Below are 26,833 nucleotides of genomic sequence, written 5' to 3' on the forward strand. Positions count from 1 at the left end.
TTTCTACACTGGCAACATAAAATCGTGACAGATAAAACAGAACATAAAGGGCAGTTAAGAGATTCCTGAAAAACTGTATGATAACTGAATAAAAAAAATGTGAAATATAAAGCGATCGCGTTTACACAAAGTACAATAATTTGCAGTAATGGCACCTCACTATATTAATAAAAGGATCACAACATGAATTTCTATTTGTATAAATATTATTTCTCATTATACCATAAAACATTCTTACGTGCAGGCGTCCCAGCGATTGTTGTAACTATAATATTTTATCTACAAAAGTATCCACGGTAATAAATGAAGAAAAAAGTATCAAATTGTTAAAGCTTACGTAATTTCTATAGATCACAGTGACAACAATCGCTTGTTGTAAAAGATATCTAAAATTGATAAACAACTAGGCTACCGTACTGTTACGATTAATATAATGACTGAACATAAAAACAAAATGTTATAATAACATACACACTATACGAAAATTATTATCACTAACATTAAGTAACATACAGTTAAATTCTCGGATCAAAAATAATAATATTGCTTATAAAGATATGTTTTGGTCTAATATGACTGAGGTGAATGTCGACAGATGGTCAGGTGAGTGAATGACTTGATGATTTTATCGATTAATTTTGCCAATTTCATAACACCGTAATATCGCAAATTTTAACCAAAAAATTGGAATAAAAATTTTAAAAATAAATGCATCACATTAACAAAATAATGAAATATTTTGGATTTTTTAAACGTAAATCAAAAAATAGGAAAATTTAAAGACAGTCATATCAGCCATTAACAATACTAAACTGTCGATAATAAAAAGAACATTCTCAACAACTACATATTAATAATAATTCCTTGTGTATAAAGGGTAAGGCCACTTGTAATCATACGAAGACATACGAGTAACATGCATACATCCATGCACCATAACAAAATACCTATAGTGTCACGCGTAATAATAAAGAGACCTGAGTTCAAATTCACTAAGAAAAGTCTTCCGTATACTTATTTACTTTAAATAAGATGGTAAATATGAGAGGAGATTATAGCAGTTATATAAAAACTACTATATAATTTAAAGACAAATTTAACTCATGCAGAGTTAAGCTTCTAATCTCTGTCTCTACTCTATACAAATTATTAGGTAATGAATGTTTCGAAGTCGATTAAGCATCTGACAAATGTTCACAGTTGTTATCTAACAGTTCAATATGCATATCTACTAGCTACTTCTACTACATACTAGCGGTCACTCTAAAACTCAAGTTGACTCCTACGCACTTGATGTTATTTAACTTTGTTACTTACGATTTACACAAGCACGTTTCTATTGCATATATAATTAACTAATTGTGATTCTCTTTATTATTACGCATCTGACACATCAACTTGTCAACAAACACAGTTATAACATACCCCATAATAATTTTGGTATCCAACTATTTATATAAATTTTACCACAGATTATATCTAACATTATTATGTCAGTTTTCCCCTAATTGTACCTATTGGGACTTAAAACGAACCTAATTATATGTACATGTTGTAATACTATGTTTATTGTATACATTATATGACTATGCGGAGCAAATTCTGTGTGCGTTTCGCTCTCTCTTGCCTTAAAATTAATTTAATATAGTATAAATCATTTATACATAAGACCGAATGGTTTAATAAACCATTCGTTTGTTTGTCAGTCGGAATAGATACTACCTATTCACTGAAACCTGTCGGATTAATTCAATAATCGTAAAATAAGTTTGTAAGAACACAGACCGAATCTTTCCTATGTTTCGTTCATTGAAATTAAAACATATATCTATATATACTACACAGTAAGTATATTCTTTGCTGTCTACTTAATAAAATACAGTACAAAAAACAACTACTGCGGTACTAAGCTTCAATTCACTCTCACACAACCATGTATATATCAGTTCTGCATTTATAATAAGAAAAGTGTATCGAGCTTTCAAACTTACTTTAAGGATATAAATTGCCTTGCTGATCTTACAAAGCCTGTAAGCCTAACTTTACGTAACTGCATCTTATTATTTTCAAGCATTTATATGTAAGCAAGCCATTCTTAACCATAACGTATGCCTGAATTAATATTTTAATTATTGACATGTTTTGATCGATTGATCGACTCATGTAATTTTTCATACAATTGTTATATTCATATGACGTGCAATCGAATTTGTAAGGACGAACGAAATCCTTATTTCTCATATATGAAATCGTTCACAAGTCCCACTTTCTCTAATATCATTCCCGTTCTAAAAATAAGCACCTACGAATGTTGTCTTTCTTTACAATAAGTCTGATTTTGTTTACATAAAGTCGTAAGCGTAAACTTTTTTATACTTTACACGAGCACCTACTTATTAAGAGTTCACGAAATTCAGAACAGTAATTTTGAATTTCGAAACCAACCATTTATTCTCAGAAGAAATAATCTTTCCACATGTACTTCATCGTCATCAATCATTTAATCTCTTCATGAACAGGGTTACTCCTAATAAAATGACACCATCCTCACGCAATGCAGTTAGCAATCCATTTTCTAAGCCTTTTATATTTATGCTGTTCTCATTTTGGCTATTCTTCTCGTGTTCGCAAACTTGCTTCACCCTCAAAGCAAGTCACACCTCACATATCCTATTAACACATGCACGCTATTAACCACAGTCAAGCTTGTCTTTTACCGCACCTAATACGCAAGGTAATCGACCTAATCCAAAAATCAAACTCACTTTTATAAGTCCCATTATCAATCACAAGCTTTACATCCACACGCATCCATACATTCATTAACAATGAAGTTCATACAACATTCCCACATGCCGTTCCCTGCGAGCGCATTCCTTGCTAGCAAGTCCTCGCCAACGCATCAGCCGTTATACGATTCCCACCCACCCCGTTTCCATCAAGCCCCGCCCCTTGCACCGTTCCCTGCGAGCGCATTCCTTGCTAGTCTCGCCACCTTCCTCGCCGTCGTACCAACGGTTATAACCGTACAATATGGGTACCGACCCACCCACTCCGTTTCCATCGAGCCCGCCCCTTGCCCTCAGCGAGCGTACGCGCGCTCACTCACGCAAGCAGGTCCGCGGCGGCGTGACGTCACGTCAGTGGTACTTACCGGCGGCGGCGCTGCTGTAGCCCTTGGCGACGCGCAGGAAGGGCGGCGGCGGCGGGAAGCGCGTGCGCGGGTGGAACAGCTCCGCGAAGCGCGCCTCCAGCTCCGCCACGCGCATGGAGGAGCCGCGCACTGGCGGCTGCGGCGCGCTCTCCGCACCCACGCCCATGCCCAGCCCGCCGTGACCGCCGTTCGTGCTCTGGAATTTGGACAAATCCAGTACGTTATATTAAATCATTGTTATTAATAATGATAGTCGCAGAAAAATTGTACATGAAGTATAAAAGCTAAAGACAATGTCATATTTACATTGTCTTGAAGAATATAGTAAAGTGTAGTACGAGTTTGTAGCATCTGGCGAATCGATTGTCTCTTATCTAAAGATATTTTTTTTTATTTTACCGGACTAAAGGGATATGAAGTCATAGGGACTTATAACATCTTACCGACACTTACGATGATAGTAATAAATAATAATTATAGGACATAGTGTAAAATTGTTAATTGTGGTATGTTATATCATGATATTGAAATAACCAGAGCTAAGATGTTGGTGACATGTCGATGATGCGGCGAAACGGTGATAAGGGTGAATAGATACATGTGATAATGTTAAATAAATTAAATGTGGTGGTGGACATAATGGACACCGGCTACAAACTCACGCCGAGAACCCCTGAGAACACCTGAGAAACGTGAATGTGATCATTTTCTTGCCTTGTCGTTCTAGCGCTCGCCTGTTTTCCGATTGATGTCAGTATTTTGCCTGTTTCAAAGGGTTTCTAGAGCGAGAAAAGAGTCCTTATGTCTCAGTATGGCCATAACGTTGTATGTTGTTGTGTAGGTAAAGCCGCTGCACCGACGTCCTTTCTGGGTGACGGTCGAGAATGCGCCTGCGGTCGCAAGAGTAGATAGATGCCTTCTCGGTTCTCGCGCAATTTCTCGGCGAGATTTCAGGGCGAAACTTCTCCCGTGAGCCGGCTTGATGTTTACCTTGTAGTGGGGCGGCGGCGGCGGCGGCTGCGCGGCGAGCGAGGCGTGGCGCGCGGGCGGCGGCGGCGGCGGCCCGGGCGGCGGCGGCGGACACACGCCCGGCGGCCGCAGCCCGCGGGACGCGCGCAGCGTACCTGCGGAACACACACACACCCTATACAAAACTGGGTTAGAGGTCCTGCCTTGAAACCGCATAGAGGTTCTTTGGACGCTCATATTGGAAGTGCGCGTGCGTAAATAGGCATGTTGACAGTATTAAAAAACCAAAGAATTAACGATTTAAGTAAAAACAATATATTGAAAGGACCTTTTAGATTTAATATATTTTCAATCAAATGAAAATATTTTCATTTGATTGAAAATATATTAAATCTAAAAATACTGCAGTGGGCCATCTTGTCTGAAACGCTAATTGGGGCGCGAATGACGTCATTTTTAGTGCTCGAACTTTTGTATGGAATGGTCTAGTGTAACGTCACCAACGAACGCCACGACACCCACGAGCGATTTCGCGGTTAATTCATAATAGTTATAAAAATATGCTATTATTTTCGTTAATACTGAATTTATTGCAGAAATAATACGATTTCTGGAATCAGTAGACATGTACGTACATTATAGAAGGTATTTTTTTAAATTTGTCATCATAGCCATTACACTTGACACGCAAGCTGGATTATCGGCGCGCGCTGGGTCCGATACCCACCCCAACAAACATTAAAATAATAAATTTAACATTATTTTTTAAGCGTTTGTGCATTGTGCACTTGTGAAAGTGCATGTTCAATCAATACGACACACGTAATCCTTTTGTGGGATTTGTAAGTGTAAGAAGCATAATTTTGTTACTTATTATACTATCTTAAACATTAATATACCTTTACGTTCCATGTAATGCTACAAAATAACACTTTTGTATACGCACGCGTAATTTTTGAATGGCGTACACTTTCATGTGTTTCACATCAATAATTTTCAAGCAGAAAAGATACCAACTAATTATTTAATTTCATATTTCTATATAAATCAAAGTTAACTATAACATAAGCACAAAAGGTTTTATATTTACAAAAACCCAAGACAAAGACGTTTAAATAAACAATTACTGTTATGTATACAACAATATACGTACCGAAATGTGAGGCCGGATTTTTGGTAGCGACGGGTGGGTTCATGGGCGCCGGGGGAGGCGGCCGGGACCCCGGGGGCGAGGGTGGTGACACTGGGGGTGACCTGGAAATAAAAAAACGCAATATTTTAAAAGCGATATATTTATTCCAAAAGCGATATATTTATTAATGTTCTATATTGATGATTGGTATAAATATATTCGACATCAACATAGATGATCTAACCATGACATGAGTCAACAACGAACGTAAGTGGAATATAGGTATATAAAGTATGAATGCATACTCTCCATATTGCCTTAGATTTGAATTCAAATGTCCTATCTTCGTACATACAGTCATTGTAATGAAGATGATGAAAACATCATAATAATATACTATTTAATATTCACTATACCTCACTACGCCCTTGCTATTAACTTTCAAATCGATTTCTTCACACGGAAAATACAAATTATTGAACGCACTCGATTTTATCGACACTAGACGTTATTTTTTCATACTTTGTTATGAATAATAATAACGTAGGTATTGTTATATCAATTATAGCCGCAATCAATACATAAAGATGGAATACAAACATAAAGAAGATGTTGAATGAACTTCCTCATTTCGTTTCGAATGTTTAAGATTAAAAAATATTTTAGAAAACATTTTAATCTCCTATTGGGTTGTTGAAGATCTTAATTTTTGTTGCTTTACAATCTTAATATACGGTAACAAGTAGCATCTACGAAGATTGTCACTAAGTGTTGTGCTACTAAGATTTTTGAAGCCGGCCAAAAATCATAATTTTATTAGAAGAAGGAAGATGTTACTACTTCTGAGACTTGTTAAAAAACCCTTTATGTATTAGCTTTGTTACAAGAAACTATTTCGCTTACTCATCCTTCCTACTTTCACTCTTACATACTTCCTTCCAAACACTTTAAACAGACTTCACAACTGCTCCGTTGTAATCTTACCAACAAAACCCATAAGCCACTCACCTAGGCACCCTCATGCTCTGCGCGCGTGCCGCCAGCTTCCCGTTCATGATGAGCTTCTTGGGCGGGGGCGAAGGCCTGTTCTCGGGCGCGGGCGCCATGGCCGGGGGCTTCGGCGCCAGGTTCGGCTTGCCGTGGCTCACACGCGGCCGCTCTGACAGGTCCGAGGTGGAGAGAGATGACGCGGGGGTGGGCGTTGGCGGTGCCGATGTTAGGGACGTCATGCTGCCGCCTGGAATTGAGTATGTAATATTTAGGATTAGCTACAATCTTTTAGATTATTCGAGAATCTCCAAATCCTGGAATCCTGGGACATAATCCACAGAAAAGTCACAGGTTTGTACACACCCGTGTTGGATATCCTAAATCTGTCTCTGACGGCCAACTGACGACTTAATATGCCGTACGAATCAACTAAGCTACTCTTTTCCCAAACACATGTTGCATTAAAATGACTGGGTTTACAGCATCTTCGCGATGAGGTCTGGAAATCTACATCACTAAGCAATATGGGTATTTTTTTTCTAACCATCCCTAAGTCAACGTCCTTAAATATGACTATTCTTATCTTGACAGATTCTTGATCCATTGTAAATCGTTCACTGTTCGTTTTTAATGGAATTTATCTTACACACAAGCAGGGTTGTTGCTGATGCAGGTTTTTACTAGATCAGCTGATGCTGATGCTGATGCTGATTTTTACAGATTAATATCAGCTGATGCTGATGCTGATGCTGATATTGAAAAATACTAAATATAAATATATTTTATACTGAGGTATTTGAGGCGGTTTCTCAATTCTACCGTATATATGTCTTTTTTATGTTTGTTCGCGGATAACTTCGTCGTTTATGAACCGAACTGGATGATTTTTATTTTGTTGGAAAAAAGATCGACGGTCCCTACGTATAAAGCGACATGTCAAAAACGCAGATTTACACGAGAGCGTAATTAATGTTCAAACCACTCTAGAAATAATTCTCTATACAATTCTAAGAATATTTTTTTATAATGTTGTTATAGCTTTCGAAATGTTGTACTAGTATTTTTAGATATCCGCATTTACGACAAGGTACAAAAAAAGGTACAAAAAAAGGTGAAAAAAAAATAATTAAAAAATACAATCGACTTCCATGTCACTACAAAGCAAAAATCAACAGAAACAAATTTTGGCTCAGCACATATCTCCGAAGCCGGCGCTCATATTGAACACACTGTTTACGCCGTTATCCAACGAAATATATTTAGCACCGACTTCAGAACCAAACCAACATTCACTTCAGCTACCCTCCACTCTGCAGTGACACAGAAGGCATTATGAATTGAATACTGTAACGCCGCCTTATATAGCATCGGTTCGCTCGCGCCTTTACCTACGTCTCCGGCGCCGCGAGTTTCGTTCGCTCGTTCCCCCGTTCGCCGCGCCAGTCCGCTTTACGCCGTCTTCATGAATACACGCTTTTGTGCAAGTACCAACCGACTATCATTCCGTGTCTCCCGCCCTCAGTTGAATCATTTACAGTGGCGCCCAACGTGGGGCATCTAAAGGATTTTTAGAACTCACATTCGTAAATTAATTAGTGTTAACGATCGTGTTCAACTGTGTTGACACGCCTGTGACTATAGTTTATCGTGTTCGTGTACTTGTGTTAAGTGTTAAGTTTTAAACATGCCTCGACCACGTCGTAAGAGACAATCCTTGGACAGTGCAGAGGGCACTGACAAGAACTTGGACTCGTCATACGAGGATCGGCTGGAGCCGTTGTTATCAGCGTTCGCCAGAGCTCAAGCTCAGTCGAATCGTGAGCTTATTGAATCTATTCTGAACTCGCACACGCTCAACCAGAGCTCTACCAGCCCTACGTCTCCAGGCATGTCATCAATGGTTCAGACTGGAAACTTCGCGAATTGTACCGCTCGTTTCAATGGATCAAAGCAGGACTCAGAAGTCGTAGAAGCATTCGTCGACGCTATATGTGTGTACAAGGAGTGCACTAACATCAGTGACGACCATGCACTACGTGGCCTTCCGATGCTCCTAGAGGGAGAGGCCGCTGTTTGGTTCAGGGGAGTTAAAGCGTCGATCGCATCGTGGGACGACGCACTCAAGCGCCTACGTTCAATGTATGGAGCTCCTAGGCCTCCGCATAAGATTTTTAGGGACATCTTCGCGTCAGACCAGCGCTCCGAACGTGCAGAGGTTTTCGTGACTCGCCTCCGTGCTCTGATGGCGAAACTACCCTATACCATCGAAGAAAGAATACAGTTAGATATGATTTACGGTTTACTCAACAACATAATTCGTGAACGTGTCAGTAGAGAATCCGTTCACAGCATCGAAGATTTGATAAGTAAAGCCAGACACATAGAGGACACCATCAATGAAGCGCCAGCGTATCCAAGTACTGTCGGTACTTTGCGCGGTTTTCATGTGTATCAAAAGAAAACGCTCCCTTCGTTCGCCGCGCGCGGCTTTGCGGCGCCCGCTTTGAATACAAGCGTGCCGCCGCCAGCCCTTTGTAGCGCGCCGCCGCCGACTTTGACCGCCGCCGCGCCGTCGCCCGCCCTTTGTGCGAGCGTGCCGCCGCCGCCGGCCGTCGCGTCGGTTAGAAGCGCGGGAAACGCATCAAACGCGCCGGTGCTGACCGCTACTTCTACGAGTGACGACACGACTAAAGTAGTAAGACTTTCGTCGAGTGCAGGTAAACTTTTCTGTGTTTATTGTCGTAAATCGGGACATTCGCGCGATTTGTGTCCGAAAATTAAAAGTAAGAGTGAAGTGTCCGGTTCTCAAATTTCGTGTTACGGTTGCGGTCGAATAGGTGTTATCCGTTCTAACTGCGTAAAATGTAACTCTTTCGCGTCCATTAATGTTTTACAGAACTCTAACTCGGGTTGCAAATGTTCGAGTGATGTTTCTATTTGTAATCGTTTAAAATCATGATTCTGTTTATGTTCGTAATGTTACAAAAGATAAAATGTGTAAAAGAAATTTGAAAAAGTGTAAGGTTCAAGGACACTTGTCTTCACGGCCCGAGTCTAAACTCAAACGCATGCCGACAGCGTCCAAGGCTAATGATTTTGAGTCTTCAATGTGTAATAACATACCTACTCGCGAACTTTTGCCTCTGGAAGACAAGTTACCTTTCAACGGTTATAGTAATAATGTATCTAAGAATGATGTTGTACCTACTTATGCATGTTTGCCTATGAGCGGAACGGTTTTGCGGACGGGGCGACCGACTGAATCGCGTGTTTCAGATTCTACTAAGGGCCGTCCCATTCTTTATATCGAGATTTGTGGTAATACCGGTACGGGTTTAGTTGACACGGCTGCCAAGCGTTGCATTGCTGGAGCCTCACTTTATGCACTATTCCAAAGGCTAAATTTACCTTTTCGCGATAGTGTCATGTCAGTGAAGCTCGCGGACGGAGTCGTTCAAACACTGGATGTCAAACTAGTACATGTAAAGGTAAGGCTCGATCGAACTGATGTAGTAATACCTACCACCTTCGTTATTTTTCCGCACGCCGTCAACAACGAAACTCTTCTAGGCGTCGATTTCTTGCGCAAAGCGCGCATTACTATTAACATGCATCGTAATACATGGTTCACGGCTGATCGACCTCATGTTACTCACCGCTTGCACTGCGAGTCTTTCCGCAGTCTTATGGGGTGTGCTTCCGCGGATTTTCTGAGGGCAGACGAGGGTACGATGTTGGAACCAGGTGAGCGTACAACACTTGCTGAAGTACTTCAGGAGTATGAAGACGTTTTTAAGGAAGGGGGAGGTCCAACACCGTTCGCTGAGCACCGAATAGAAACGGGTGATCATCCTCCCATTGCAGTTCCTCCTTATCGCCTCACTCCAGCTAAGAGGGCTATCATGGAAGCCGAGCTCGAGAAGATGTTACAGCAAGACATTATTGAAGAATGCGAGTCTGCATGGGCTGCGCCAGCATTACTCGTTCCAAAGAAAGACGGAACTTACCGTTTCTGCGTCGATTATCGAAAGCTTAATGCCGTCACCAAGAGTGATTCCTATCCATTGCCGATCATCGACGACCTACTGCAGTACACCGGTAAGAGTTGTTACATGAGCACGATAGACCTTCGCGCTGGGTACTGGCAGGTGTGTGTTCGAGAAGCCGACCAGGATAAAACCGCTTTCGTCACACCTTTTGGGGTTCACCGTTTCAAACGTATGCCCTTTGGCTTACGAAATGCGCCCGCGACATTTCAACGCCTCGTTGACCGATTTCGTTCGGGTTCTTCTCTCAAAAACACCACAGTCTTAGGTTATATCGATGACCTTATTATAATTTCCGACAGTTTCGTGAAACACCTTGAGGATCTCCGTGCTGTATTTGACCGTCTTAGAGTCTTCAACCTCCGAGCCAACCGGGATAAATGTGTTTTTGCTCGGGAGAGTGTGAAATATCTTGGTCACATCATAATGCCTCAAGGAGTATCACCTGATCCTGATAAGATCAAGGCCATAGCTGATATGAAAGAACCTACATCCGTAAAGCATCTCAAGAGCTTCTTGCAGACCTGTTCTTGGTTCCGGAAATTCGTGCCAGATTTTTCGAAGGTCGCACAGCCTCTTACGATGCTCACTAAAAAGGCTCAGTCTTGGATCTGGGGTGACGCACAAGTCAATGCGTTTACAGAACTGAAAAGGTTACTCACCTCAACGCCAATACTCGCCCAACCGGATTATAGTTTGCCGTTTGTTATCCGCACTGATGCCAGCAATTACGCCTTAGGCGCCGCTTTGCTCCAGGGGGAGTCATCACGTGAAGAAAAACCCATTGAGTACGCGAGCCGACTTCTCACGCCAGCAGAACGTAATTATTCAACGACCGAGCGGGAGGCTCTTGCCGTCGTATGGGCTTGTGAGAAGTTCCGAGGATATATTGATGGACATCCAGTTCGTGTTGCCAGCGACCATCAACCGCTCAAGTGGTTACTTACCCTGAAGTCACCAACCGGTAGATTGGTACGATGGGCCATGAAGCTCCAGTCTTTCGATCTTCAAGTCGATTACACACCGGGAAAGGCCAACGTCATCGCGGATACGCTGAGTCGACCGCCCTGCGAAGAGGATACTCGCGAGTCCTGTGGAGTATGTACAGTTATCGTAGAGGTACCTCGATGGGATGCGACGAACGTCCGTCAATCTCAGCTCGATGACCCCGAAGTTTCGAAGATCCTTAAAGACCTGGAAGGAAAAGATGAAGTAGCTCTTAAAACATGGACCGACAGAGGATACCACCTTGTTAGAGGAGTGTTGTACAGGTACATCGAGGCTGACACCGAAGAACCGCAGCTCGTCGTTCCTGAAAGCCTTAGGAAACAGGTTATGTTGGAATGTCATGATTCTCCAACTTCCGGTCATGGCGGTATAGAGAGAACTCTTCACCGCATTGCCGAACGTTTTTATTTTCCCGGGATGCGTCGTTATGTAACAGAATATCTCAAGACTTGTGTAGAATGTCAACGCTACAAGCCGAGCAATGTGAAACCAGCTGGGTTGCTCCAAACACCAGTTCCGGCTCAGCGTTTTGAAGTTGTCGCCGTCGATCTCTTTGGGCCTTTACCCAAAGGACCTCTAGGTGAGAGGTGGATCCTGATAGTCGAGGACACCACAAGCAAGTGGGTGGAACTCTTTGCCCTCACCGAGGCCACGGCCATGATCTGTGCGAAAACATTAGTCAATGAAGTCTTCATGAGGTTTGGACTTCCGAGGCGTATGATTTCTGACAACGGTGTGCAATTTGTAGCCGATGTCATGCAGCACGCTATGTTTGTTCTGGGAGTCAAACAAAATCTGATACCTCTGTACCATCCAGAAGCTAATCCCGTGGAACGGAAGAACAGGGATTTGAAAGTCCAACTCGCCATATTAGTTGAGAAGGAGCACCGACAGTGGGCCGAAGCTTTGCCGTTTATCCGGTTCGCTTTGAATACTTCGTTGACCCAAGCAACAAAGCAGACTCCTGCTTTTCTTACTTTTGCCAGGGAATTGCGTTCGCCCATCTCTGTTCAAAGTGACCTTCGAGCGATAGTTGAGACCGAGAATTATGTCCCTCAGATCACGCCTTATTTGCTCAAGCTAGCCGGTATTCTCTCAGATGCTAAGGAAAGCATCGAGAATGAGCAAGATAAGAGGAAACGCGTTAAGGACAAGACTCGTCAAAACGCCGAGGGTTATGTTCCAGGTGACTTAGTCTTGTTACGCGGTCATATATTAAGTAGTACTAGTAAGGGGTTCAGTTCAAAATTCGCCCCACGGCAAGATGGTCCGTATGTTATAACTAAGAAGGTTAGTCCAACTACATACATCTTGTCTCGTTGTGGTAGACCTGACGAAATTTTGGGGAAGTACCACACCAGGGATCTGCGTCGATACCACGCTCGTCAGGACGATCAGCCGGAGCCTGTATGTCCTAAAAGACCGCGCGGTCGTCCTCGTAAAAACCCTGTCGCGTAAGTTTTACTGGTGTTTGACCTGTCGTGAGGTCACCTGACTAGGTCAAAAGGGGGAGACTGTAACGCCGCCTTATATAGCATCGGTTCGCTCGCGCCTTTACCTACGTCTCCGGCGCCGCGAGTTTCGTTCGCTCGTTCCCCCGTTCGCCGCGCCAGTTCGCTTTACGCCGTCTTCATGAATACACGCTTTTGTGCAAGTACCAACCGACTATCATTCCGTGTCTCCCGCCCTCAGTTGAATCATTTACAATACATAATTCTGTTATTGATTGATTGAACTATGATCGAAAGTTATTGATGTCTGACCAAATTACGTTGTCAATACAATCGAATGATTGTTTGATGAAAACTTGTGTTTATAAACGTCTGTGATTGGCTAAAACTGCACGTGATTTAAGCTCGGTCCCGCCTTCAACGAACACGTTACAATTTCAATATCAGCATTAAATATCAGCATCTTTTGTTGCGGATGCGGATGCTGATGCTGATATTTAAAAGAAAGCTGATAATCAGCGGATGCTGATGCTGATGCTGATATTCGCAACAACCCTACACACAAGTATGCAGCCCGCCTAATATTAAGCCACTCCTGGTCATGGACGAATGAAACCAATCCAAAAAAGAACAGAAACCATGGTCAAGTCGATAGTCACAAGCCTTTGAGGACTAAGCCTGAACGCCTAACTATACCTCATACTCACCCAACGCAACCTGTGTCGTAGAGTGCAGTGAGCTCTTGTTGCGGTGCAGCGTGCTGGACACGTGCTGCGGCAACGTCTGCTCCGACACCTGCTGCAGATTGCTGATACGCTCCGAGATCGAACCGGTCGTCAGTACGGAATCCGACGAGCTCTGGAACAATTAAACAAAATCAAAATTAAAATTTATTAGGTATGTAAACATTTCAGCTTGATGGCTTAAGGAAGATAGCGGGAAGACTATTTCTTATTTCTTCTGGGGATACCTACAAATAAACCGCAGTGTTGTTCAAAGGGTTGATGAAAGTACACATCAAGACACCTTAAACTTTTGTGTGTCCTACTCTGATAACAGTATGCGAATATTTTTAAAAAAGATTGGATGGATACATGAATGTAAATGTAAGTATGCAAAAAATATACAATACGAAAATACAAAAAAGAAACCAACTCTCTTATTACTACACTACTCTTACTACTACTATGATGGGTTCTATGAATGCACACAAACGAGTAAACAGAGGAATACCGTGTTATTAACTGGTATTTGCCCCATCTCTAGTTCCTACACAATTAAAACATAATATACAAGGTCTCACCGTCAACAAGAGTAATAGGTAATAATTGTTGCATGCACGTTTTGTTGCGATTGTAGTACTTTAATTTGCCCTTTACGCTTTAGAGGGAAATAAATTGACTCCTAATACTGCCTGGTTTAGGCTGCGTGTATGAAGAGATTATAATATTGGTCGTGTGGCTAAAATAGGTTTTCATTAGGAATTATAGATTTTATGGAAGCCAACACCCTTAAAGAAATCTTAACATTTGAATGTCTACCTATCCGAAGACAGTGGAAGTTGCGTTACAGACTGCTTTAATAACTGCTGCGCCAAATACCAACATAGGAACCGCTTAGTAAATGTGTTCAAAAAGCTCATATTGATATCCATCATTACATCATACAGACTCCTGATGGAGTCTATTTTCTACTGCTTGGTAATGTATCATCAAAAAGATCATATTGATATAATACATACTCGAGTCTATTTCCTTACTCTGTCTCTATAAAACATACAATTATAATTTGTAAAGATCAGATCAAACAGAACCATGAAAGGAAATCTGCATCAAGTAGATTTATTTTTATTACACGTCAAGTGAGTGAGCAACGACCGACCTTGTCTTTAGGTGCGTGTTTGTTCAAAACAATTTCAATTAAATGTCTCGTTATTTTCCCGGCGACATATAAACGGCTATGGATTGCTAATAAATGCCTAGATGTTGCCATCATGGTTACCTATATTATATTTATTTATCATCAGAGTATCATCTGAATGTTCGTGAACATGTGTAATATCGCCTATTTCGTAATATTTGAATAAACACAGTTTTTTTACAGAGTATTGCTTCCCTATAAAAACCGCAGATTTTTTTATACTTACCATATATATCAACTTTAGTTGCAAGTTTAATTAAATTAACATGAAATATTTAAATACCCATTCCTTAAAAATAATACCTATTACTACCGTTTGTGCTTATACTAATAGCAAAAATAAATATCTCAATAAAAACAAAATCAAGTTTCCACCACACTTTTACATCTGAAATCCTTAAAGTCCGACGAAACTCCTACAAGCGCAGTAGAAAAAATCCTTTCTTTTTCCTTGGCAGTAGCCAGAGGATTAAACTATAGCGAGATAAACTTGGCAACATCTCTTCACGTTGAAGTGGCGAGGTGGAAAGGTTTAGCCGCACTGCGAAATAAATGAATCTAGATTTGTACATAGCCTTAATTTTTTTATTTTATTTGTTTTGTTTCATTGTTCCTTACATTGAAATGGCAACAAGCTTACACGTCCACGTGATTATAGGTGATTATTGCCACCCGCGAATATTTATGAGTCAACCTGAAATTGGAATAGCGGCCTACCTGAGGTTCACCGTAGAGTCTTCTCATGAGGACAACTTTGAAAGCGTTCGTTCGTCTCTACCTTACCAAACTCTTAAAACACACAACAGCCTTTAATGCTGATTCAAAAACTCATAATTCTTATACGTTTCCTTAACCGATTCCAAAATATAAACAAAATATTTCCATTTACTTCTTCTCTCGACTTCAATTTAACCCGACCCTGTTTAAGCAAAAAATAATATTGTCATTGTAGACAATGGACATTTTGCTATAATATTTGGGGTTCAATAATTCGGGGCCTTTTTAAGCAAAGACTCTACTTTGTGACAAAATATACTTTGCCAGAAAGCATTTACCACGCATAAAAGTGCAGCTCAGGAAAGCATGTCATAAAAATACATATATAAATTACTCCTCAAATATTGACCAGACGTAACTGTGCGCTCACTTTTCTTTTATATGCACCATAATATTTACATAGGCGTTGTTGACGGAACACTCGTAATGACAGTGAAAGTTGGCCAGACATCGGCCAATCGTTTCGGAGGCGATTCCGAACACGTACCCGCGACCGACGAGTGGTAATCGTAGGGAAATCACTCTATGATCCCCATTCATCAGTCTGGCCAACCGCTAATATGTAACTTCAATTACTGCTTACTGATCCGTAAAGTGACTAAAGACTGAACAGACATCTCTTCCGCATCCCATCCAGTCATAAACCTCCGAAGTCCATTGCTGGATATCGGTGGATCGGTGTTACTTAATCGATGTAACACGGAGCGGTCCTGTACAAATATTTGTATCCAAATATTAGTCATTGTTCCATAGGTTCACTTTGGCCTAGATGACCACTCAACGCCTTTTCGTTACAAGCAGTTGTAGTCCTCCTATATATGGCTGGTCCATTATAAGTTTGACATATTAATTTTAAGAGCTATCGAGATTTGAGCATACGTCGATCGCTAATACTTCCCTTTAAGAGAAACCAACCTAACATGTGCACTCTCTTAGGAGCCAAAATAAGCCTTCGCATAAGTCAATTATGTGGTATCTATGCAGTCAAAGTTATCGACGAAAGTTTAAAAGCAAAACCAGATATAAGACGTAGAAATTATTTGTCATAGGCGATAAAGCAATATTATTTTTAACGTTTGGAAAAACCATAACGTCTTTATCACTTAAATATACGCCATGTTTATGATATTTTACTTTAAAGATATTCTATATGTTTTCATTGTAATTAACTTGTAAAATCATAACCATCGAGAAAACATGCACATAGTAACCTTGGATAACGTCGTATAATTACAACCTGCTAGTTTAGTCTCGCGTATCCTTCCATTAAGGAAAACTGTTCATTTCAATATTTTGGTTGCTATCAGTTAATCATTTAAGCTGTTAATGTCAATTAACGTTTACGTTCATAATGTAACTAAACAACGAAAGATAATGAGACCAATATTGATTGTTTGCCCATAGTAGATAATGTCCACAAATGCACTTAGGTATATTGCGGGCTGTCCCTGTAGTTTCGGGACCAGAATAGGGCTACGGTATCCCCTGCCTGTCGTAAGAGGCGACTAAAAGGGGGCTTCCGGGGTTGCGGGCGGCAAGAGTGGGTAGCTCGAACCGCCCGGTAAGCGACCCCGGGAAGGGCGGCGGTATGTGTGGTCGCATACCGTCGTACGCACCAGACGGTGTGGCGAGCGTCAAGCTCACCTGGGCAGAGCCCGACGGGGCAACGCGCTAAGAGGACTCCGGTTGCGTTCCTTTGGAGATCCCGGAGCCCTCAACGCAGCGCCGAGGACGGCCACCGGGGGGGTTTTAGTGCGGTAAAAATCCCACATAACCCTGCGTCGCTCCCACGGCGCCGGGTACTTTTTGAAGGTTTCCCCCTCGTAAACAAAAAAAAAAAAAAAAAAAAAAAGCAAAGGTATATTGCGGGCACGCCTTAACTTATCTTCGTTTCAGAATTAGATGACCACTGTCAATGTTACGCTCAATTATAGTAATTATAGTAACAATAAGCTTTTGTAAACAAAATGAATCAACGCTTATCAATCAATGCACCGGCCGATGTGACGAGAGTACCGGCTACCGAGGATGCTATCAGGCCATTGTGACTTTAACACCGTCCACGTAAGGCGTGGTTTCCTGTGAATCAGCGTACACAATGTATCTGGTCGGGTCAGGATCAACTCGTGATTGATGAATCACAGTTCAAAGACACAGACAGTGAAGTTAACATGTTGATGACATATTGACGACGCTCTGACATATTGTTTCTATTGTTATTTGTGGTGGAAAGGTAAAAATAAGCAGAAAAGGAGTCATCACTAAGGTTTTATAACTAGTTAGCAGTTGAGCTTGAATTCAAAGTATGCTTTACATTCAAGATTGAGATGTTTAGTATGAATTAACAATTACTATTAATGAAGAAGGCAAACAGAAAAAATCTGATACATTGATATAATATTTGAAGTTTAGACATAGATTGTAATCGTTAGAATAGAATATTGTTGGAAGTATAACCTCCGTACTAAGCTAAACTTAGCCCGTAGTAGGTAATTAGGTAGGTACTAAAATCTTTTGAAGATCAACATATATTTTTATTTTGATTCTCAAAGGACTCTGTTTCACTGCTACATTTTCCTCTAAAATTTGTTACATTAAACTTCATCAGGTACGCGAGAAACAATTAAGACTGAACAATGTTATTTATCTAAATGGCTTGAACTAAATAAACGCTGACGAGTTTAATTTGGTGCTGTTCTGCTATTCTTCGTATAGATGTTCAAAATGAACGTGGTTATAATAAGGCTATATGTGATAGGCATGAATGAAACAAGGTTTTGGTGGAATTCGAACGCGTGCGAGGGACATTATTAGAAAAGCCGAAGAAAACTTTTATGACAGACTGTTTAAAGGATGTGACACAGAAGAAAATTATACATATGAACCTTCGGGCGAACTCTTTTAAATTAAAGAAAACATGACACACTAAAACCTACACTAAACTAAATAAACCAACATATGAATAAAATACCAACATATGAATAAATCAATAAATATCAAAATACTATCTACCTCTATCTACTATCTATACTAATCTAGAATGGCAGAAATAGGCGTAACGCTGGTGTCACCTCAGTGTAATGACATTCAAAAAGTGCTCTGTAAAGAACCTATTTTGAATAAAGGAATTTGATTTGATTTGATTTGCTTAAACGCAACTACAGAACTTAACACCTTACTTACGTACAACCGCATCCGTATAACTTGAATCATTAGAAAATGACTCACGTCAATGAGTCAATAGGTCCACAAGGCGAGCAACGCCGGAGGGCAACCGCAGACCTACGTGCTAAGGTCCGTTGAATCATTGTTTTGAGAAATCTTGGCACTGTCAGGTGTATTGACTAATGCTGTTTCGAGCTATGGAAACGCTAAACGATTACGTTTGTAGGCTCTCAGGGCGCGCTAAGACGGAACCACACGCTTGCTAACTTATTAAATGGATAAAATTAGGTATTTATTTACAATGAGTTTTAACAAACCCTGAATGCGATTTGTTTGCGGATGAATTGACGAAATTATTGTCAGTGTGCATAAGATATTGTGAGTGACATTTATGACTGAGTTGCCATTAATTTATGTAATTGATTTGTAATCGTATAAATTAAACTAAAATAAAATAAATAAATAAATTTGTAGAAATCGAGTTAACATTTTGATAAGACTACACGAAGTAAAGTTTTAAATATGATTAGATGTTATAATGTAATGTAGGTCGCATACCAGGTGAGCTCACCCTTGACCATGCGCTTGGCAACAAAGTACAAGGTATGAGCCAAGAGGGATGACATATATTTCAAGTTCTTCTATTCTATGTCATTAATTATTCGTGTCCTACGTATTCATATTCTCTATCTCCTATTATCTTGCATAGAATTCCCAATTAAACTGCAGTTAATTCCCTAATGAAGACGTGCCGTAATCTTCAAGAATTGCAAGGAATTCAGAAGACGTTCGGGAATACCTATATCAATGTGATGATACTGACAATTTTTTTTAATAACTTTTTTAACAACAGACAATTAATTACTACATTATCAACCAATTTACTCCAATGTTGTCAATTGTTTTCCTAGGCCTACATAGATAAGTAAAGATATCTCACCGCCTTGTAATTGACGAAGTCAAAAAAAAATCAAACAGCTTACGGGTTTCATGCATGTACACGAAATTACGCACACACTCACGTAAAACAGTTTACGGTTTTTCCCATAACGTTTCCGACCGTCGTGGTGTAATTAACGCGGAAAAATGCCGACATGTGCAGTTAAATGGTGCAAACACAGCACGGAATCTAAGAAAAAGCGCGGAGAAGTATCATTTCATTCGTAAGTGGTCTAAAAACTACATATTTTTAATATTTCACAAACACGAAAATAGATAACATTGACAGTACTAAGTGTTGCCAGTACCTCATTGTGAATTACTTTACATGTGGGAAATAACTTGCAAGTAAAATTAGATATTGATTATGTGTTTTATTTAAATTTAACAGAAATAATAGCTACGTACGAGTAACATTAAATTGAAATATTATAATATTATTAATTTTTTGAAATAATAATAATCTCCTTCAAAATATTCATACGTAAATATCGACGTAACTTTTGCGTCAGTTTACTTTTGGAAGGAATACATTGTCTCTTTCTTGTCAGTAACTTAATCATGGCGGACCAAACACGAAAAATAATGAAACAATAATATCGCCTCATTTACTTGTGATTTGTGATTCCATGAAACTTGTTTATTTATTATTTTTTTTTTCTTTAATTTGTACATTTACGGATTTAGTTAATCGTTGTTATAGCAATTGTATATTTTATGTTTGTTGTTGTCACTGTCATATATTTTCTTCTGTATATTTTTTGTTAATTTTTAATATATTTTACTTTCTATAGCTTATTAGTTCTGTATATTTTTAGTTAATTTTTAATATATTTTACTTTTTATTGCTTATTAGTTATGGTGTGCGTTGAGTATATTTCATAAATAAACATTACTTTCGTAATACACATTTAATTTAGTCCCTTTTCCCTTGCTACTCTAAGCGCCTACTAAATTATACTACTAAGAAAACAATTCGTAATGTGGTGTAGATACAGACGACGGGATTGGTTATTTTATCGTTTGAATTCTTGACAAATAGAACCTTTTTAGAGAAAGTTTACGTATAAATAACGAATACTACGTAATTTACATAATAAATAAATACGTATTTCAAACATTTTAGGGAGACTAGAACGGAGACGTGGCAACACTTAATTATTACGCACACAATTCCAACTGTCAAAACTGGCTTCATTTACTTGTATGGAGTGAGTTATCTTTACTAATCTATGTAGGCCTATCACTATATCTTGAAGACTCGCGACAGTACCTTGATCTCGCGTAACACGAAGGCCCGCAAGTAATAAAACATACAAGCTACAATTAAACCTACACCAAAGTGCTCACAGCACAGTTCTGCCAATTCTTGCATTACTCATTACTATAACTAAAACAATCGCCCATAGAATACAATAATCGCATTGGAATAGAATCAATTGTACCGCTTCTTCCATTTAAACAATCGAAATAATGATTATTTCATCACGCCTCTCAATCGGGTTACGGAATACATTAATTGACATAATTCTATCACAATGACATCTTCTAGAGACCATCGCATACCTGATTAGTATTCTATGTTCACGGCCAAGCCATTAAATGAGTCATCGTCGAGTTTAATAGTTACGAATGTTTTCTTACTAACAGTCATGCTCCTACATCTTGGTACAGAATAAACAGACCTATGTGACCCCTTAACTAATAAAGTCAGTATTAATTTAATTCATATATTCGGTCTCTTAGAGAGATCAATCCTTAAAGAGGATTTTCAGACAAATGAACAGCTGAGGCTTAGTAATGGGTTTTTTTATGCATTACGTACCCTTTAGGTACGGAACCCAAATAAACAGTAAGGATAAGACCCATACATACTAACATGTCAAGTTAATAAAAAGAGGTGTAAAAAGGTAAACATTATGTAGAAAGCGCTGTATTTAACACCATGTTTACAACACATACGGATGTAAGGAACCTACTCAACTCAATGTTTTTACTGCCTTCATCACACTAAGGTGTATAAGACAAAGCGCAAAGTTTTTACTATGATGCTACGAGTACATAGCTATTAAATAACAAACATTGTGTTTGCACATGAGTCACGGCTTAGGATGTAGATAAAAATGATATAACGACAAGTCGGTATTAATCATAGAAGTAAACAAGGATTATAACTTTATAATACGCTGGTATAACTATAAAAACTGATATACACATAGATGCGAAATAGAGAGTGATGATTTCGGAAGAGATCCAAATGATTCAGTGACTAATGCATGACTTCAAAGTTGGCGAAGTTATAATATTATATTACCAGATAATAAAAAATATTAGTTTCCCACGAAACAACTTGTTATATGTTTATTTGAAACACGGTTTCAGTACATTTTTAGAGAAATAAGAACAATTATGTTCATATGGATGATTGAAGTGTATGGAATATTAGAGCATTAAAATATTTTTCATGCAACTTAAGCTTTGAATTCCTAATGAAAAAGGTAGATATAATCCTAATGAAAGAAAAGTAGATAGATTGTAGTATTAAAATACTATTTTTCAAATCTATTAAAAATGGATAGTACGGAGACTGATAGTTACTGGTGTAGCATAGTGGGTAAATACTTGATAGTGTCGATCTTAGTAGTTAGCGTATCTAGGGTAACACATGTAGACATGAAACAAATGAAATTCACATTCAACTCACACTTTTCAATCTGGAAAGAAACTCCAGAAAGCAGTATAGTAAGAAAAGAAACAGTTCTAACAACATTTTGTCGACACCGTCGCGTCGCTCGCAGATAACAAAGGTAGACAAGGAAAAATATTATCTAGAAGCGAATTCTGTTTTATCATTTTTATCTACAGATCACGCATTCACAATTTGTAATCTTAGTGAAGAACAGGTTATTTTCGGTAAAAAATTACAATATATTAAAACAGTATTTTGAGATCAGCTTCAATAAACCTTGCTTTTTGTTACCTCTTATCAAAGTTAAAAAACATTTCGATTTTTATGTCAAATTCATCACTTTTGGAGGTCTTGGTACAAGTTATGACATAGTTACGCCCCCTCTAATTAAGAGGAATCTGATCCTACGCCCTTGAATCCAGTGAATTCAATATAAATCATAGTTAAAATTCAATCAATCGTCTATGAAAATGAATCACTATTACATAGAACTATTGGATCAAATAAACACGTCCTGAAAGTAATCATCAAGCCGAGTCAATCGTTGACGTATCCGGTTTCACCGCACTTGATATCGATAATGTAACCGTTACGTGATTAACTTCCAGGTAATACGCTTCTATGGCTTCAACTAATAAAGTAGCTAACACAGGAACAATCTTCCTGCCACTTAACATTAACAGCTCGATTTCGATCGGTTAAAGTTACTGTATTTGTCAACTTCCGTATCTGTCATCGTCTACTAAAAATTGTGGTTACAGTGACACAAATTACATTCATGACAAATAAATTGGTGCAACACAGAATGGCTGCAATCCAATGCCAAAGTTATTGTTGTTTAACTTATACATAGATTAGAACTGATATTTAACTTTAACACAAACTTTAAACGTTTTTTAGATGCAAACCACCCTAAGATTTTGCCGACTTATACACCTAATGTATGATTGTGAATTTGTTTTTGTATGTAGAACATGTAATCAGACTGACGTCAGGAGACCATTGCTGCGCGGATATTGATCATCGTCCCAAAACATTTTAACGATATAATATTTGCAAATATATTATTTAATAATTAATTATAAATAAAGAGGACATTGTACACCTATTTAATACTAAAATTGTACCTTATTTTATCAAATAAATAATATTCTATTCTATTATATGCCATTTAACAATAGCCAAATATGGGCATTTTATAAATTTATTTATTTATTTATTTATTGAACACCAACATAATGTACACTAAAGATATTACCAAAGCGTGAAATAATTAGAGAAAATAGGTGAGTGCCATTACAGTTACAGGTGAAGACTGCATGCTATATAAAGAAGCGAGAAATTAGAGAGAGAATTAGAAATATTATTTATTTAATTGTCCTAATTTTGATGACCAAAAATAGTTAATCGAAACCTTTAATTCAGTTTATATTCAAATAGTAATGACAAATTAACAAATACAATTTCCTGGAAATATTACGTTCCCAATTTTGATAACCGAAATAGTAAAAGTTAAACCAATCATTGATCCCTTTCCGAAAAACCTATTACATATATTTTTATAATACATATTTTGGTCAGAGACAGAGAGAAATAATTAAAATTGTCCATCTATGGTTTGTCATGTAGACTTAATTTGCCTTACAGTTATTTTGCGCAAAGGCAATGGTTCCTCGCCTGATCAAAACATTAAAGGGATTCATAGCATTCATAATTAATTATAATCGTATTGTTGTTAATGTTGTATTGTCCTGCTTGTAAAATCCAAAGACAATGAATATTTTCAAGTTAAATATAGTAATAATTCTAATGACAAATACGAGTAATTGGAAAAATATGACATTTCCAGAACCGCTATAATCTTCAGACAGTTAACGACACAACAATTACACACACTTCCGAACTAACGCGTAATGGTGGAATATTGAAAAATATATTATTATTATAATTACTGTGGAGGTGTATATAACTAAGCTAGTCTACATACGAGGGTACGTTTTTAAGTTCGCGGAATGAGGGACAAGGAGCGAAAATAAAATGTCAAAATTATTTTTCTTTTTCTACATATTCTCCTGCAAGACGAATGCATTTTTCAGATCTTTGTATTAACTTATTTAAACCCTCATAAAAAATGTTTTGTCCTTGTCGGAAAAATACGAGGAAATTGCGTCCTTTAATTCTTCGTCTGTAGAAAATTTCTTTCCACGAAGCTCTTTTTTCATTTTTGGAAAGAGATAATAATCGCTGGGAGCCAGGTCTGGACTATAGGGTGGGTGGTTTAAAATATCAAAGCCCACCTTATGCAGGGCAGCCAGTGCAATACGGCTCTTGTGTACGGGCGCATTGTCGTGCAACAGCAGGACACCTCTGGATAATTTTCCTCGTCTTTTTTCTTTGATGGCTTCTTTTAACCGCTCCAAGATTGTTGCGTAATATTCTCCGGTTATAGAGACACCTTTATCTTTGTAATCTATTAACAAAATTCCTTCTGCATCCCAAAAGACTGTCGCCATGAGTTTGCCGGCCGATTGTGACACCTTAAACTTTTTAGGAGGTGCTGTACCCTTTTTATGCCACTGCATGGAGTCTTGTTTAGACTCAGGTTCATAATGGTGAACCCAAGTTTCATCTCCAGTAACAATTCGATTCAGTACAATATCCTTATCTTCTCCACAGAGGTTCAAAAACGCACGGGAACATTCAACGCGCTGTTGTTTCTGAGGCGGCGTGAGCATTCTCGGCACCCACCGCGCGCTGACCTTAGTCATGCCAAGATGGTCATGCAGAATTTTAAAAATGGTTGTATCCGATACTCCAACCATTTCTGCAAGCTGTTTCTTCTTTAGCCGAGCATCTTCCAGTACTAATTTTTCGACTTCCGCTATCGTTTCCGGAATGGTCACCTCAACAGACCGTCCTGGTCGTGGGTCGTCTTCAAGTGAATCCCTGCCTTGCTTAAAAAGGTTGTTCCACTTGTAAAACATCGTTTTTCCAGGGCAAGAGTCCCCGTAAACCGATGACATCTCTTCCATTAATCATAATGGAAGAGATGTCATCGGTTTACGGGGACTCTGTAAATCATTGCACAGACTTTCCTTGCTTGGTAAGGAACTTTATAACGGCGCGATGCTCGATTTTCTCCATACTTCCAATTTTCTTCCGGATTGAGTTGTTTAATTGTCGATAGTTTTAAAACTAATGATGCAATTGTGATAAAACTTTATATTTATACTATTTATGAGTCACTTAACACGTACCGCCCTTAACGAGCCCGCTATCCCCCCTCCAACCCTGCCATTCCGCGGACTTAAAAACGCACCCTCGTAACTTATTTTTAGTCTACATATCCAGGCTTACAGTATCCAGTCTACATACGATATTGTTATGGCATACTGAATATTATTTTATAATTTCATTTAGTGCGGTATCTTAGGTAGTTCTTACTTTTACTTTTACTGTTATGCTCTCAGACAGTTTAGGACATTCATGAGAATGAAGTAAGTATAATCCAGACACAGATAATCACACTTCACATCACTTTTAACTTTAGTATGTCATAACTCATAATATAATAATGATATAAGAAATTAAATAAATAATAATAATAATAGATGGATATAAAATAGGACAGCCTAAAAAATCATAACAACAATGACGATAATGCAAAACTGGAAGTAACGAACGATAAAGTGGCCAATCAGCTGAGCACAATTCTAAACAGACGAGAAAAGTGAATAAAGTGTGTACAGAATGAATGAGAAAGAAGACTTCAGATCGCTACATGAAATGAAACTATTAAAATAAAAATCTACTATTTTGAAAGAAAAAAAAATATATGCCTCAAAATAATGAACGGCAAAGGAAAGTTGTGTAGCCTATGAAGTATGCCATGGTTAACAGTGTTCTGGTCGAAGGGTGTAATAAGGGAGACGTAGGTACTTCACGGAGATGTTTCAACTTAGTCACAGTATAAGTATAGATCCTTATACTGTGACTTAGTCCTCAGAAGGAGCAATGCATGTGTTGGCGATCTCAGGTAGGAATTTAATCTTATCTGTGGCGACAATAGCCACTTACTATCACGTGGACTGCAAGTTCGTTTGATAATATTAAATTAAAAAAAATACAGACTTAGTTACAACCGTTCACGTGCTACTTAGATACCTAAGTTAACATTAGTCTTGCATGTTCATTTTCTACTCTTACTACATAAAAAATAAATAGATACATACCCTATACATTTTACGAAATTTCGATAATTTAGCACACGGATTGGTATAAAAAACTAGGTGATACTAAAATTATTATAATAATAACAAAGATAAAATATGATTCACGTCAGTTTGCGATACGATATCGATAGATATCGACGGTTTAATGCTATGTTCCGATATAATTTATATTTTTGTTTTAGTTCACCGTATTCTATTCTCGTTGGTTTAGTCGTCATGGGTCAAATCATGTCCCATACTGATCTCTCCCACAATTGAAATAGGACTGGAGTATATTTAACAGGGCTGTCCACTTACGGATTAATAATAATAATAAATATACTGAAGAAAAAAATCTGCACGCCTTGAATACAATCATATC

At 38.7% G+C, this 26,833-nt stretch overlaps 1 protein-coding gene across 1 annotated transcript in view; it reads right to left on the bottom strand.

Moving 5' to 3' along the window:
- Window positions 1-26,833, bottom strand: part of LOC140757275 (uncharacterized) — a 38,060-nt gene that overhangs the window by 2,233 nt on the left and 8,994 nt on the right. Inside the window, exons 3-7 of the mRNA XM_073092886.1 lie at window positions 13,458-13,608; window positions 6,264-6,492; window positions 5,277-5,377; window positions 4,145-4,278; window positions 3,155-3,350 (exon numbers count right to left, since the gene is read on the bottom strand). Of these exons, the coding sequence (XP_072948987.1) occupies window positions 3,155-3,350; window positions 4,145-4,278; window positions 5,277-5,377; window positions 6,264-6,492; window positions 13,458-13,608 (811 nt within the window). The remainder of the gene's footprint in view (window positions 1-3,154; window positions 3,351-4,144; window positions 4,279-5,276; window positions 5,378-6,263; window positions 6,493-13,457; window positions 13,609-26,833) is intronic.

This window comes from Epargyreus clarus, unplaced genomic scaffold (genome assembly GCF_041222505.1).
Source record: "Epargyreus clarus isolate Ecla_fem2 unplaced genomic scaffold, WU_Ecla_fem_2.2 ptg000004l, whole genome shotgun sequence".
NCBI lineage: Eukaryota > Metazoa > Arthropoda > Insecta > Lepidoptera > Hesperiidae > Epargyreus > Epargyreus clarus.